The 17,012-nt window shown below is 34.2% G+C and overlaps 1 protein-coding gene across 1 annotated transcript in view; it reads right to left on the bottom strand.

Annotated features, from left to right (window-relative positions):
- Window positions 1-325: 325 nt before the first annotated feature.
- Window positions 326-17,012, bottom strand: part of RBM44 (RNA binding motif protein 44) — a 32,995-nt gene continuing 16,308 nt past the window's right edge. The window contains exons 11-17 of the mRNA XM_079131913.1: window positions 16,583-16,711; window positions 13,923-14,002; window positions 13,744-13,817; window positions 12,379-12,667; window positions 10,599-10,744; window positions 10,326-10,471; window positions 326-1,500 (exon numbers count right to left, since the gene is read on the bottom strand). Of these exons, the coding sequence (XP_078988039.1) occupies window positions 10,348-10,471; window positions 10,599-10,744; window positions 12,379-12,667; window positions 13,744-13,817; window positions 13,923-14,002; window positions 16,583-16,711 (842 nt within the window). The 3' untranslated portion in view covers window positions 326-1,500; window positions 10,326-10,347. The remainder of the gene's footprint in view (window positions 1,501-10,325; window positions 10,472-10,598; window positions 10,745-12,378; window positions 12,668-13,743; window positions 13,818-13,922; window positions 14,003-16,582; window positions 16,712-17,012) is intronic.

Below are 17,012 nucleotides of genomic sequence, written 5' to 3'. Positions count from 1 at the left end.
ACTGAATTATAATTTCAAAGGACCTTTTCTATATTTTCCCCAAATAAAACACAGTAATTTTGTTCCTATGTATTCTAAAAGAAAATTTCACTTCATCATTCCTTTCAGAAAAAATTAACTAAGAGTATGTGTCTTATTTCTACTACGCTAAAAATAATGTCAATTCCATGTTGCAGAGTGATCCTGCACTAACTCTGAATGTAGCACTTTAATATAAACAACCATATTATTTAACATATAGAGAAAATCCCATAATTTTAGCATTCTACTAATTTGATATATGAAAAAGGCCTATTATTCTCAAGTTTCATTTAAGAGGGTCCTTTCAATTTTTTTAAACATTTTGGAATTCAGTTCTTGGTAGACATGTGGGATAGATACAGTAATAGCTGGAGATACAACGTAATTTATGAAATAAAACCTTATTCTTTAAAATCTTATATAAGAGGAAGAATCTGAAATCTAGCAATTTAATATGTGGTCTAACCATCCATATGTATTACACATAAACACTGGGAGGTTAATTTACACTTGGAAAATCCCATGCATTTGCAAAAGTATTGGATTTACAGTGGAATTAGAGATTAGTTGCCTTTATTAAATTTAAGAACATCAAATAAAAATGTTAAGTGTGCAATTTATAATCGAGTGACACCAACTAAAACACTGGATGCTCTAAACATTTAAACACTGAAGAATAAAGTATACTTGAATGCTAATCTTAATATTAGTAAACATGTAACTTTAAGAAGTACATGTCTGGTACTTTAAAAAAGCAAGCCATTAAAGATGTTTATATTCTATATTCCTATCAGGGCACTAAATCAGCCTTTGAAAAGTATTTCACTTTATACTCTAATGCAACAGAACTCATCACAAAACAAATACAAGTAATATGGTGACCACTTAAGTTTCAGTACTTGACTACAGTACCCGTGAGTTCACCATTCCCTGTGGAAACAGGGAAAATACATTTGAGTGTTTCATACTGAAATTAGAAATATGCATTAAGTGTATCAAAGTGGTAACTTACTCATCTTTGAAGTTTAAAAATACACATGCTCCAATATTTTCTATTTCTATAAATTCAATTTATCTGTTATCCTATAGTCCAATTTAAGAGTCTTAAACAATTAAAAACTGGAGCTAACATATGAACTTCAGGTAAATTACACTTTTGACATAAGGAAATCATTTAAGGAACTATGAAACTATCAATAAACCTTTTCTAGGTATTTTTTAAAAACTGACTTAACAAAGGTTTTATAATGGACATGACCATTTTTTTTGATCCAAAATATGCAGCTTCAAGTCTCTAAGTAATGAGTTTGAAATAAAGCTTATAAACCTATTAAATTTATGGAGGGCTATGAAGTAAAATATTTTAACAGCTAAGGCCAATTATAGAGGTTATTTAGTTGTCTCAATCTTGCATAACTTTTTTTCTAAGTGATGTAGGACATTCTCTGGAGAAGGGCACTCATGATTTCCATGGAAATCCTATAGGGTTAAGAACAGAAAGGAGGAATCAATAATGAAATGTGTTACGCTAAAACCAATATTCTAGGAAAGTACATATTAACAGTATACTCTACTACTAAACCAATCATTTTCACAATACTCACTTATAATATATGTGAATATCATATATGCACATTCACAATTAAATTCTATTACTTGATTAATTGTACCACTAAACTCTTACTAGATTGATGACAGAATCAGAATGCCAGATATACACAGAAACTTTTCAGATACTGATTACAGAAAAAAAAGCAATTGTTAACAGTGTTTTAAACAGAAAATCAAATGAAGTCGGGTATTAAATCTTCCTTCATTGCAAAGCACCTAAGCTACATTAGTATACATATATTCTATCTCCCATTGTTTCCTAGCCCATGATTCTACTTTGTAGAATTTATCACTATTTGAAAATACCTTTTTGTTTTATTTCTTTTTCCTTTCTAGAATAAAGGTTCCTGGCAGGCAGGACATTTTTTATTTTCAGCTGATTTCTCGGCATCCGTAAGTCAAAAAAAAAAGGTTACCTCTGTGAGTAGTGGTATATACTACCACTGAGATATAGCCTTTTGCACAGATGTGAAAATTCACCAGCTGTACATTTATGACTGCCTTAAGTCTTAAAATGACTTTAAGAGTGGAGTGGGTCATAAAGAGCAACAAATGTAACAAAATGATTACCTGGGAATTTGGAAATGATTAAGACTAGGCTGAACAGATTGCAAGATGACAGTTAAAATAGTTAAGGAAGTAAATATAAAGCACTATTTAAATGCCTGCCTGCAAAGATACAAAGACAAAAGTAGTAAGAAATGGTATTCAGAGATGAGAATTTAGATGTGCTCAATGTCACTGGGTTCTCACTGCTTCTGAGTGTTTTCACTAGATAAGACTGCAATTAGATAGTTCTGAAATACAGAATCATGACAATATTACTTTTAATTCAAGTATAATAATACAGAAATTTAAATTCGGCTTTTGAGTTTTATACCTATATCTTTTATCTTTTTTCTTGCACACCAAAGATCTTGGTTTCTAACAACATAATTATCTTCTCCATATAAAGTTTCAAAGAATTATTACTATTACAGTTTATGATTTTTTACAGCTCTAGTTGTACTTAGAATATGTGATACATCTAGGAAGAATAAAATGCAGTAAACATGTAAATGAAATAATTATTTTCTTTTATATGGTTATATGACAAATTTTATTCATTTTAAGTAGTTTCATTCATTTTTAAGACTAATTTTTTTTCATTTAATTTTATATTAGCAAATGGAAAGCATTTAGATTTCCAAAGCCAAGTCTGAATGTATTACATAAAGACTTTTGGTTTCTGTCACTATATCATCCTCGCCCCACAATCATTTTATCAGGTTTCCTTCCAGTTTCTTCTAAAAAATAAAAGCAAATGTGCATACCTCTATTATATTTCTTCCTTTTTACACAATTATACGTTTCCCTTTAGTTATATAACAATATTTACTGAAGTTTATTCCACTAGTGTTCAAACCTTTCTTATTTTTGTCTAACAGTCAATATATAGATGTTTCTAATCTTCTGCTAAAGAAACTTGTACATGAGGCATTTTATATCTGCTCATGATTCTCTGATATGGACTGGTGAAGTGAGATTTTTGAGGTCAAAAAGCAAAAGTATATATGATTTTTAAAGGCACTGATGATTTTCCTTTCATTTGTACTGACTGTCCCAATAGCATAATGCCTGTCAATCTGATCCGTGAGAATTTCCTTTAATATGGTGTTATGGTCTGGATGGGAAGTATCCCCCAAAAGTGCGCGTGTGAGACAGTGCAAGAAGATTCAGAGGAGAAATGATTGGGTCTAGAGTCTTAATCCAGGGCTGGGGTTGTGGCTCAGTGGCAGAGTGCTTGCCTAGGATGTGCAAGGCACTGGGTTCAATTCTCAGCACACATTTAAATAAATAAACGTCCATTGTCAACTAAATAAATATTTTAAAAAGTCTTAACCCAATCAGTGATTTCATCCCCTGATAGGGATTAACTGAGTGGTAATTTAAGTGATAGGGAATGGCTGGAGGTGGGAATTGGGGCGTGGCTATTTGTATCTGGCAAGTGCCTTCTGATGGTGATGTGAGCTGCTTCCCTCTGCCACACTCTTCCTCCATGATATTCAGACTCACCCAGAGCCTCAGGGAATGGAGCCAGCCTTCTATGGACTAAAAACTGTGAGCCCTCAAATAAACTTTCCTCCTTTATAGTAGTTCTGGTTGGGTCATTTAGTCACAGCAGTGAAACAGCTGACTAAAACATGGAGAGCGTCATCATTGAAGAGATGGTTGCATTCCCTGTTGTTCTGCAGTGCCACCTTCATGCTAGCCAAGTGATCACATATTTATGTCATTGGTTCTGCAGTGCCACCTTCATGCTAGCTGAGTGATTACGTATTTATGTCATTGTTTTGTAGTTCTCTTTTCTGTTAGTTGACCTATTTGTCTTTCCTTGCACCAAAACAACACTGATTTTATAGCTTGTTAACATATGATAAAACTGGTCCCTTTATTTTCTTCAAAAATCATTTGGCTATACTTGACCTTTTGCATTTTCATATAATTTGGGGAATCTGCTTGCTACTTGGTTCCACAAAAATACCTGACTAGGACTTTATCAGAATAGCACCGAATGCACTGAACAGGTTGGGGAGAACAGATATCTTTACATGACTGAGTCTTCTAATCCAGACAGAAGATACACACCTCAATTTGTTTAGAATTTCTTTATTTTTTCTCAATATAGTTTTCAGATATAGGTTTTGAGTCTTTCATTAAATATATTATTGGTATTTGATAGTTTTAATGGTACTATGATTACCTTTTTTAAAAAAATTAAATTTTCTGACATTATTGATAGTATGTAGAATTGCAACTGAATTTTGTGTATTGTCTTTGCATCCAGCAATCCTTTTCAATTCTAATAGTTTATGTATGGACTTCCTGGGATTTCCTATGTACAGAATTAGCATGCATGTGAGGTAAGTGTGCTACCACTGAGCCCCAGCCCTCAGTTATTTCTCTTTTATGACACAGGCATTTAAAGCTCTCCATTCCAGTTAGCACAGCTCTGTGACCCACAAGCTGTGATATGAACCATTTTCATTATCATTCAGTAAAACATAAGAGTTCAGTTTTCATTATGAACTCCTTTACTTACTGGTTAGACATGTATTTCAAAACATGGGTTTTCCTATTTTTAATCTCATTACTGATTTCTTAGGTTATCTGTATTGTGGTCAGAAATAAACTTTTTTCATTCCTTTAGTATTTATTGAGACTTATTTTATGGTCCAATATAGTCAAACTTTGTAAACATTTCAGGTAACCTGAAGAGACTTTATTTTTCTGTTTTAGTGAGTACTATGTTCTATATATAACCAGTAAGTCCAGTTGATTAGATAGTTCAGATGTTACATACCATCACTGGTATTTGCCATTTGCTTCTATCAGAGAAATATGTTAAAATTTTTCCATTATAATTGGAGACTTGTTATCATTTCTCCTGCCAATTTTGGAAATAAATGCTTTATATGTTTTGAAGGTGTTTTAGATGTATACAAATAAATTACTATTTATTCCTGGTAAATGGAACATCTCTCCTAATCATTTTGCCACTTTTTTGTGTTAATATAGTAATTTCTTTTTCCAGATTTTTGCCTTTTCATATCTAATACTTTGAGGTGTGTCTCTAGAAACACTATGTATTTGTAGTTGATATTTAAAAATCCAATCTGTTGCTCTAAGTCTTTTAGTTCATCTACAATTATATTTACTGAAATAAATGCATTTTCATCATCTAAGTACCTCTTATTTATCCTGACTGCTGTGTCCTTTTTTTCTATTTTTTTAACCTAACTTTGTACTATTTTTATTACTTTCGATTCCTGCCCCCATCATCCTGGGAATTATATACCTTTTCTTTTTGTGGCAAAATAGACATACAATTTACTCCTTTTCAATGTATAGTTCAGGAGGTTCACGCTCATGTAGTATGTTAACATTGCCGTATGACCGTTACCACTATCAATCTCCAGAGCTCTTTCCTCTTCCCAATTTAAACTCTGTACCCATTAAACACTAACTCTATTCTCTATCCCTTTACAACTACCATTTGACTCTGGCTACCAGAATCTGACTGGTCTAGGTATCTCATAAGGGGACAGTGCTTGTCCTTTATTTCAGTTACCATGTCTTCAAGGGTCATTCATATTGTAGCATAAGCCAGAGTTTCTATACCTTGTCAAAGTTGAATAATGTTGTTTGTACATTTTATCAATCCACTCATCCACTAATGGACACCTGGGTTGCTTCCACTGTTTAGCTACTATGAATACTGCCACCATGAACATGGGTATGCAAATAACTGTGTTAAGTTTTTGCTTTCACTTTTTGGGGCATATACTCAGAAGTGGAAATTCTGGATTATATGGTAGTTCTGTGTTTAATGTTTTGAGTTACTGCTTTAACATGTTCTATAGTGGTGGCACTATTTCATATTCTCGTCAATGCACAAACCTTCCCACTTCTTTACATTCTGGCCAAAACTTTTTGTTTTTGTTTTTAGAATGGCTATCATAATAGGTGTAAAGTGATATCTCATTGTGGTTTTGATTGCATTTCCTAATAATCAGTAATGTTTAATAAGTTTTTGTGAACTTATTGGTCATTGGTATATATCTATTTTGGAAAAGTATCTATTCAAATTATCTGACCATTTTTAACTGGGTTGTATTTGTTGTTGACATGTAGGTTTTCTTTTGAACTGGAGATTAATCTCAGGTGTGTTTACCATTGGACTACATCTCCAGCCCTTTCTATTTTGAGATAGGGTCTCGCTAAGTTGATGAAGAGGCCGGATTCAAACTTGGACTCTTCCTGCCTTAGCCTCCTGAGTCACTAGAATTACTGGCATGCACCACTACATCCAGGTGTAGTTCTTCATATATTCTGGATATTAACCCCATATCAGAGAAATGATTTGCAAATATTTTTCTTACACCATGGGCTGCAGTTTCATGATAGAGTCCTTTGATGTTCAAAGTTTTAAATTGTATGAAGTTCAATTTATCTTTTGTTGTCTGTCTGATGTTTTTTATTCATTTTGAGTTAATATTTGGATATAAGGTGAAAGATCCAACTCTATTTTTGCACACTTTTAAGAACTGTTCTTTTAAGTGTTATCCCAAAGATGACAACACACATTCTATAGTTTATCAAAGTCTGGTATCAAATAGTAGCATGTGTAGAAAAGAGAGTTAACACAGAAGACCTGAGACCTCTATCTTTAGAAAATACTGCTCAGAAGGTAGGCCCTTGCCTGGTATCTGGAAATGTGAATTTTGAGGGGTTCCTCCCCTTTCCAGAAGTGATGACTGCCTCACTGTGCTGAAACTGTTTATACAAACAGCTGTTTATGCTAAACAGATACTTTCCTTCAGAGTGTGGAATTTTGGGAGGTAGGCAGAAATATCTACATGACCAATCCCCAATAAAATCCTTGGGCCGAGTCTTTAATGAGTTTCCCTAGGAGATGAAATTTCGAAGGTGTTGTCTCAGTTCATTACTGCAGAAATCAAAACACCCTGAGCAGCTCCCTGGAAGTTTGCATCTGGTTTCCTCCAGACTCACCGCAGGTGCTTTATTCCTTTGTTGATTTTGCTTGGTATCATGTTATAATAAAATCATACCTATGTGTACAACTATATACTGTGTCATGTTGAGTCCTTCTAGTGAATAACCCAGTCTGGGGGAATGGTCTCAGGAAACCTAACATGGACATTTTACCCTCTCTTCCCCAACTGCAAGATGCTTGAAACAGTAAGAATACTTATACCCTCTCAATTTATATGCTAGTATTGTCATGTATTTTAATTATATTAGACTCTATAATAAACACCACTATTCTTGTTTTATACAGTCAGTATTGACATAAATATAATTATTCATCTTTTTAAGTTGTTGATGGACCTTTATTTTATTCATTTATTTATATGCAGTGCTGAGAATTGAACCCAGTGCCTCACACATGCTGGGCAAGTGCTCCACCACTGAGCTGCAATCCCATCCCATAATTATTCTTTTTTGACCTTCATTTCTCCTGCACTTCTGAACCTTCATTTAAAATCACTTTTCTTCTTTCTGGAACACTTTTTTTTTTTTTTTTTTGTGGTGCTGGGGATTGAACCCAGGGTCTTGTGCATGCGAGGCAAGCACTCTACCAACTGAGCTATATCCCCAGCTCCTCTGGAACGCTCCGTAGTAATTTATTTTTAAAACTGTCTCTCCTTCTAAAGCAACGATTTATTTTTAGGATTTTTGTTTGTTTCATTTTTTGCAGTACTGGGGATTAAACCCAGGGTCTTCTTGCACATGCTAGGCAAGTTCTTTGCCACTCAGCTACCTCCCTATCCCTCTTATTTTTCTTTGAGACAGGGTCTTTCTAAGTTCCCCAGTCTGGTCTCCAACTTGTGATCCTCTGCCTCAGCCTCCTGAGGAGCTGGGAATATAGGCATATGCCAACATGCCTACTATAGTTTTATTTTCATGAAAATATTTTATAGTTATTCTAGAAAGTTCTTTTCCTGGGTAAACAATCCTGTTTGTAGATATCTGATGGTGTCTCATGAGAATGAGACATTAGTCTAACTGTTGTTTGTATGTATGTATATACGTATGTATTTAGAGACTGGCTCTTGCCAGGTTGCTGGCGCTGGCCTTGAACTTGTTATCCTCCTGCCTCAACCTCGTGAATTACTGGGATGACAGGCATGAACCACCATACCCAGCGAGCATATGATTTTTGTTTTTGCAATGCTGTGGATTGAACCCAGGGCCTCATGAATGCTAGGCAAATGATCTATCACTGAGCTACATCCCTAGTCCCAAGCATGTGGTTTTTTTTTTTTTTTTTTTTTTTAAAAAGTGGTCCTGACAAATATCTAGAGTCCCTCTGGCTAGTTTCTATTATCTAGTATTTAAGCTAATTTTCTTTTTAAAAATTTTTTATTTGTTCTTTTTAGGTATAAATGACAAGAAGGTATTTTGATATACTATGCATATATGGAGTATAACTTCCCACTCTTGTGATTGTACATGATGTGGAATTACACTGGTCATGTATTCATATATGAACAGAGGAAAGTTATGTCTGGTTCATTCATTCTACTGCCTTTCCTATTCATCTCCTTTGTCTAATCCAGTGAATTTCTATTCTTCCCTTCTCTCCCACTTTTACAGCGTTAGCATCTGCATTCATCAGAGAGAACATTTCAGCTTTTGTTTTTTTGGGATTGGCTTATTTTACTTAGCATGATAGTCTCCAATTCCATCCATTTACTGGCAAATGCCATTAATTTCTTTCTTCTTTATGGGTAATATTCCATTACATATGTACATCACATTTTAAGTTAATTTTCACTCATGTAAGCTTATTTCCTTTACGATTATTTTTTATTATATACTTATTCACAAAATAACTATTATGTATAAAATCGCTGGCATAAATCATTTGAGACCTAAAATGATATTACTATCTTCCAAAGAATTCTTTCTTTAACCTTTTAGTTATCTGGCAAAAGCAGTAACTGCAGATCATCTCAATCCTACCTAGGGAATAAATTCTAAATCTGAGTCACAAACCCTCTAAGGAACAAACTACTTTTGGTTCACATTTACTCCTAGAGTACAGCCCTTAGGAATCCCAACTCCTGCAAAGTCTACCAAGTCTCCATTCTTCTGTCTGCGATGCAACCAAAAGGGTTCCTTTAGATGCTCCTTGGCAAATAATACCAGGGAGAAACTGGTTCCAAACATTGGGTGTAATTCTCTGAGACTCATCTTTTCTGTACCCTAGCCAAGTAATTTATCATTATATTGATAGCTCTTCAGTGTTTTCAAGCAAAAACAATTTTAAAAAATACATATTGAGCTTCTAGCTGATCTCAGTAGAAAGTTGGCTTGAATCACCTAGATACCTATGCTGGAAACAAAAGACACAATCCACTAGATTATAAAGGGAATTCTATGTTAATCTGCAGAAATTCAAAAATATACACAAACTTTTTGCTGCCTTTCTTCAAGAGGTGGTGCTTAATTCCCCTCCCCCTGAGTGTGGGTTAGATGTAGTGACCCCCATTCTAATAGTGTGGCAAAATGATAATTGCAACTCCTAAGGGCAGTCCACAAAAGACAATGCATCTTCTGTGCTCCCTTGCTTTCCCAACGGAAGTCACCTGCCACAATGTAAAGACATCCAACGAGTCTAACAGAAAGGTAGGTCCATGTGGCGAGGAAGCCTCTTGCCTACAGCCATGTGACTGGACTGTCGTAGAAGCAGATCTTCTAGTCTCAGCTAGTTTCTGGGTGACCATAGTCAGGTCAACATCTTGAATGCAACATGGTGAGACTCTGAACTAAACCACCCAGCTAAGAATCCCAATCTGCAAATTGTGAGATGATAAATATTATTTAAGTCAATTAATTTTAAGGTAATTGGCTTTGTGTCTATAGGTATCTAATACAATACTGTTTTTTAAATTCAGTATTTTTATGTTACCATTTTAATTTAAAATTATTATTATTATTTTTTTGTGGTACTGGGGATCGAACTCATGGCCTTGTACTTGCAAGGCAAGCACTCTAACAGCTGAGCTATCTTAAAATTATTCTTTGTATTTCAAAAGAAAATGAAATCAACTTAAAATGTTTAAGTAATGCTTAAATATGAAAGAAGATTAATGCTTAAATATGAAAGAAGATGGCTATTTTACCTCTTTATTGATTTGTTTATTCCTAACTGGAAGCAGAGTTTTTCAGAACAGATGAAGTCATTTCCACAATAGTACTAATAGACAAGCCATTCAGGAAACCTTTATGATTTATTCTCACTTCCTGAAGAGCATCTATAATATGGTCTCTATGCAAAAAGAAAACATACATAAGCATTTTTCTTTTCCAAAGTAATCCATTCTGAATATGGCTAAGTTATAGAATTTAACTATATTTTATTTAAAAGTCTGTTAAAGTATAATTTTAGTCATTACCTGCTGACTTCTGGATGTAGTTCAGCCAGTCTCTTCATGATCTTGGTAAAACTACGAAGGTTCAATGTATTTGGAGGTATAAATTGAATAGGTGTCTCAGGTAATAAATGAGCAGATTCAATCTGTTTACAATTCTTCTTGACACCCTAAATTAATGAATAGGATGAATAAATGTTGAAAATATGATAAAAAGCAAAAGGGTACAAGAAACTACTTTTTAGAAAGGTATGAAAACTTGGAGTACAGTATAATGAAGATGGAAACAGAAACTTTGTTATCCACACACTCTATATCAGCATACTTCTACCCAGTCAACCCCATGGCCCACTGGACCAAGAGTGTTGTCTCCTGAACTAATGCACACCAAAATCACAGGCTGGGTCAGTTGGATTACCTGTCTAAAAAAACATGAAACTGGAACATGAAGCAAATAAATTAGTCAAATGATCACAGGGGCTTGACTGAAAATACCAGTCAGAATTAAGCAAAACAAAGCAAGAAAGCAGGCATGAGCAGAGAAAATCATCATGCACAGACAAGTAGGTGCACAGATGTCCAGAAAAGAATCCATACACACCAAATGAGAGAGGAGGGGAGGAGCCACAACCCCACATCTCTAGCTCAGACCCAAAATAACCCAGGTACACTTTTCTTTCCTTTCTACTATGCATTGAAACTATGTAACCCCAAATCCATCCTAACCAGGAGATGTCAGTGAGATGAAAGGAAAGGTGTCTTTAAAAGGGATGCCAATGTGGTAAAAAAGGTAGATGAGGGAAAGACCAATAAAAAGGTCACTAGTGACAATGGAAAGAACAGTAGGTAAAATTTTTGAGAATGAAGTCAAAGTATTAGGACAAAGGAGAGAGGCAATCAAATAAATGGAGGCACATAAACTACTTCGGTGAGAAGTCTAGCAATGAAAGCAGTACAAATAAGGAGGGTAAACTCAAAGAAGCGCAAAGTCAAGTGAAAATCCTGCCGGGATTAGGAAGGCTATAGGTGACCATGAGTGAAAGAAAAGGTTTCAGTGAAGATGAGAATCATCAATGGTATAGAGAAGGAATGGGATAATTCTAAGAATTAGGAGAGGATGGAATAAAGAACACAACCGAACACAGCAAACAAATCAGAGAATGAAAGAAATTTTTTCGGAATGATAGGAATGTTTATTATTTTGATTATGGTGATGGATATTTGTTGATATGCCTTTGTCTAAAGTCATGGAAACCAAAAAGTGAATTTTACTGTGTATAATTTAAAAAAATCTGTGGAATGCCTAAGGGACACCAGGAATTTTGATCAGCAGTGGAGAGATGAGTACAAACAAGGCAAACTGTCACTTTCCATGTGGTATTTAAGACCTCAATGAGGTAAAGATGAGGGCATATGAACATTAAATGACTGTATTTTTTGATTTTAAGAATTGTGAAAAAAAAAGAATGATAAAAATGTAGTTACTTATAGGCTAATAGTTTTAATTATAGAAACAAAAAGCCTGCCAAGGACTGGCAAAGAATGTTAAAGTGAATGAATTTTTTCTTTGGTTAGATCTACAAAGATCTAGAAACCACTCCACTCCCAGCCCACCCCCATAAGGCAAATGGAGCTGTATAAAAGCTTAACCTTAAGGTGGAATCAAGATCAAAAACAATTTAGTTTGATGTTCTCATTCTTACAATTTCAAATGTCAATATTGGAATTGTTTATTGTACAAAGGTATTTATAGCAATAAGGCATGTATGGGAGACCACTTATGGGACCAATTAAGAAAACTAACCTTCTGGTCGGAAGGGGAAAACTCACTGTCTTGCTCAGATCCCAGCTGCCTTGGCCTAGTTCTAGGCAATTTAGAAATTGAGGAGGCTGCGTTCATTTCTTTGTTGGTGTTTTTCTCCAAATTATTCAAACCAACTTTATTCCCATTTTTGGAGGAAAGTGGTGATGTATATTCTCCAGGAGTTTTAACAAGCCGCACATTTACTGATTTTCCATTTATTTCTATTCCATTCATTTCTTTCACAGCCATCTTTGCATCACTGTTTTTTTTAAAAGCAAGTGATGCATATCTAAAATACAAAAGTAGATGAAAAAGCTCTTTGTTAATGACTTTACCTTATACAATTTTGTAACTATTGACTAACCTATCTTTCTTAAGAATAAATGCTGGGCTGGGGTTGTGGCTCTGTGGTGGAGCGCTTGCCTAACATGTGTAAGGCACTGGGTTCGATTCTCAGCACCACATATAAATAAATGAATAAAAATAAAGGTTCATCAACATCTTAAAAAAAAAAAAGAATAAATGCTCTTAAAAATAAAAAGGTTACTATACTATACCTACCTGGGACAAGAAGAATGTTTATTCAGGATAACTAAATACAAAACAAATTAAAAACAGAAAATAAAAGACAGCAAGATTTTTGGCTTATCTTCTATTTATTTTATATTAAAATATAATGTTCTAAATATGAAAAGTAGATAAATGAAAAGAATTGCACAGATTCTCAGTCTAGAGGCAACTGAATAGCCACACTAAAAAAAAAAATTAAAACTAATTCTTATATATAAGCACGAACTCCAGAGGATTCAAAGGGTGCAAAGCAAAATTTAAGGGGAGGTATTAGTGAACACAATTGATCAAATTATATTGTTTCGTTTTGTGCACATATACAACAGAGAAATATACATATTTATAATACATATTTATAATACACTGCAATGCTATAAAGGTACCATTATTCTCCCTTTACAAAGAGGCCGAGGTACAGAAAAGATAACTTGCCCAAATTCATGCATGAAATTACTGATAGAGCTGGGAGATGAACCATCTATTTCTAGAGCTCATTCTCTTAAAAAATGCACTGTTTCCCCTAGCAAATGGTATAGCCAAGATAAACTACACAAAATCATGAACTATTCTATATGCCACAAATGGCACGTTGAAAAGTACAAAGAAAGAGCTGATGAAGAATAGCACCATTTAATGACAGCAGCTATTTGTCTATGTAGTTCCTTCCACTTGTCTGGGCATCTCCTGTGGGAGTGGCCTTTGATTTTCTCACCAATGTGCCTCACATCTATTACAGAATCTCTAGTGCACAGTAGATAAACAATAATGAAAACTTAGTGAATTTGGGAAACATACCTGTAATTAGTAGAAGAATCGTAAATCGAAATTTCAGAAACTTGGTATTTTTGGAAATGAGACCTTAAATCAGCCTAAAAGAAGAAAAATAAAAGTTGTTGAAATGTAGAAAAAACAAATCATAACGTGAGTAATTGATAAACTTAAAAATAAAGCCCCAAAGAGAAATCCTGGCATACCTCAGATACCGAAGGGCAGAGACCACCAACATGTATCAAAAAACATTTATCTCTTCGTAAGGGTTCAACATTCTTCATTTCTACTTATAGAAAGACATAATATGCAATAGAAATGACACTGACATTTGAAAATACTTCATGTTACCCTCCCCAGATTATCAAGTTCATTTTAAACTTTGCAGCAAATATCAGCACTAGCCTGCAGACCAGCCTTACAAAGTACAGCTCTTAAGATTTCTGGGTCCTAAACATGTCATATTAAAGAAAAAGAGACTGAATTGACTGATTAAGTCTCCTGAAGCTCAAAAATTTATCAATTACATCATAACTAAGAAAAAGGTCATTTATCTCTTGATTCAGAAGTTACTTCTGAAATATTCCTCTGCTGGGGGGACAGCACACCAAAAATACTTCTATATCAGGTAAATATCAACAGCAAATATATAGCTTGTGACAATGGTAAGGATGCATAAGGAAAGGGAGCAATAAATAACTTGAGCTAGACAGCATGATTTTGGAAATCATAAATCTAGGGTTTGATTTCAGATGTCTTCTTGTCTGATAAAATTTCTTAGACTATATTTTTGAGGTCTCTGCTGTGAAGAGAATCTGGTTTGAAATCAAAAAGGACTCCATGAATTCAGATTCAAATGACTATCAACTCCTAAACCTAGCACTCAGGGGGGTACACAAATATTTATTGAATGAATTCTTAGTTTTTACTTATATGCTCAAAAATTTTTATATAATAATGGAAGATTTGTAAATTTTATTTTGCATTAAATAATAATAACAATAAGTAGTTTAGCACTCACTGAATGCTTTCCAGTCTCCAGGCAATATACCAACCACTTCATACACATCATCTCACATAATTCTCACAATCACCTTGTGAAGTAGCTATTGCTATTTTCATTTTACAGATGAGGATACTGAGGCCTTAAGAGTTCTGATTACAAATCTAATAGGTTATGGTGCTGAATTCAGGCAGAGTTCTTCATTTCTGGGTAATACCAAACTTTTCATTAACTTACTTGATTTATTAATCTGTTTGCATAACAATGTATTCTAAAGAAAAAACAGTAATAACATTTATCTTTATAATTTAGATTTTTACAGTGGAGTGAAGAAAAAGTAAAAAAAAAAAAAGGGTTGTGCACAAAACTCAGAAGATGTACATTCTACCTACCACCTCACCTTCCATTAGTACAATAAAAATATTTACTGAAGTTGCTGTGGGTTGAACACTGAATTTTACACTGGAGATAGGCAGTAAACAAAACAAAAATTCCTGGTCTCTCTGAGCTAATATATAAATGTAGAAAGGCAGTTAATATGCCAAGGAACCACAACATGATGTAATGATATGTGATAATGGAGAAAAACAATGCAAGAAAAGACAAAAATGGTTATAAAACTGAATAATATGATGCCATTTATTTTAAATTGCATGTTTATTAAATATAGGTACAAATAAATGCACAGAAGAATGGTCACTAAAATATTCAGAGTCGTTATTACAGGTTTGAGAACCTTCAAGTTAAAGTAATTATTTTGGTACTGGGGATTGAATCCAGGTCTCCCTAAGTTGTCAAAGTTGGCATTGAACTTGAGATCCTCCTGCCTTAGCCTCTCAAGTTGCTGGGATAAGAAGTGTGTGCCACCTGGTGAATTTTCTTACACTTTCAATATATTATTACAAATCTTAATAAGCATTATTTCTAAAAGTAGGGGAAAAATCCCTCATACTGTTAAATAAAATAAAAGAAAAATCCACAGAAATAGACAGGAAAAATAAAGGAAGGTATTTAAAACAGGGTAGGGTGTAAGGAGGCTGCTCTTTGATAATTTCCTATCAAAGACAGCATTCAAAGAGGAAGAAAGAAAGACCTTCCTTGGGCTAGTATGTGCACCGTGGTTAGAACTAGATACCTTTGCTCCACTGGTAGCATAAATATCATTAGAAATGATAGAAGGCAATAATCATAGATACTAAAGAAAATCCTATTATAAGCAATTTTAAGGACTATATAAAGATGAAAACATTCCTTAAGTAGTTAAAATTATTAAAGTAAGGAAAAGCAATGGTTTCATCTCTAATTTGATAGCTGAAAGTACCTGCCAAAGGTTGAGAAGAAAAGGATGCCCTGAAGGAGTACTGATGGTTGGTGTTCAGTAGGAGGAAGAGAATGTCAGGCATCTCCTGCTAACCAAATCCTTGATTTAAACTTTAAGCCAGTCTCTGAAAAAGAAATTCTTTTTTTTGGGGGGTGGGGGGTACTGGGGATTGAACCCACAGGGGCTTAACAACTGAACCAGGATATTGTGACACAGGGTTTTTGAGACGGGATATTGTGAAGTTCCTGAGGGCCTTGCTAAGTTGCTGTTTGGCCTTGAAACTGATACTCCTGTCTCAACCTCCCCAGTTGCTGGGATTACAGGTGTGAGCCATCATGCCTGGCAGAAAAAAAACATTTAATAGTGATTTAATCTTTTAAAAAACGGACCTCCAACTGACTACTTTTTTTTATATATAAGAAAAGCCACCAAATGGAATAAATATTATAATAGCTCAGTCTCCCAATATAACACAGAAGTAGGCAAGCACTATTTTCAAACAAGCCAGTTTAGAATTTCTCAGTCAACTATTAAGAACAAACCTTGTGTAAATTTTAGATTCCATCTGTCATGTTCTATTTGATTTTCTTGTATTCCTGAGAAGTCAACTCCTGTCAGGTTCTCTTTAGCATCAAACCAGTCTTCACTTATTTCGCGGTAATTTCTGTACTCTAAGATATTGAATACAATGAACTATGAATTATGTACGATGTTTAACACTGAAAAGTTACATAAAAACATGTACCAGTATGTTGATGACTACCAGTTTTATGTATAAATACAATGATTAACATTAGTAAAATCAGGGAACCAAGCATAAATGTTCTGAGAAGGGCTTTCAGCAGTCTCTGAATAAAATTATTCTCAGTCTGAATGATTTGCTTACTACTTTTCCTTTAACAATGATTTATAGCTTATTAAAAGCCTTACTTTTTTGACATTTGAGTTGTCCTTTACTGAAGAAAAGATGAT

This window comes from Sciurus vulgaris (assembly GCF_902686455.1).
Source record: "Sciurus vulgaris genome assembly, chromosome: 3".
In the NCBI taxonomy this organism is placed as follows: domain Eukaryota; kingdom Metazoa; phylum Chordata; class Mammalia; order Rodentia; family Sciuridae; genus Sciurus; species Sciurus vulgaris.
This window is presented reverse-complemented; position numbering and strand designations above follow the sequence as displayed.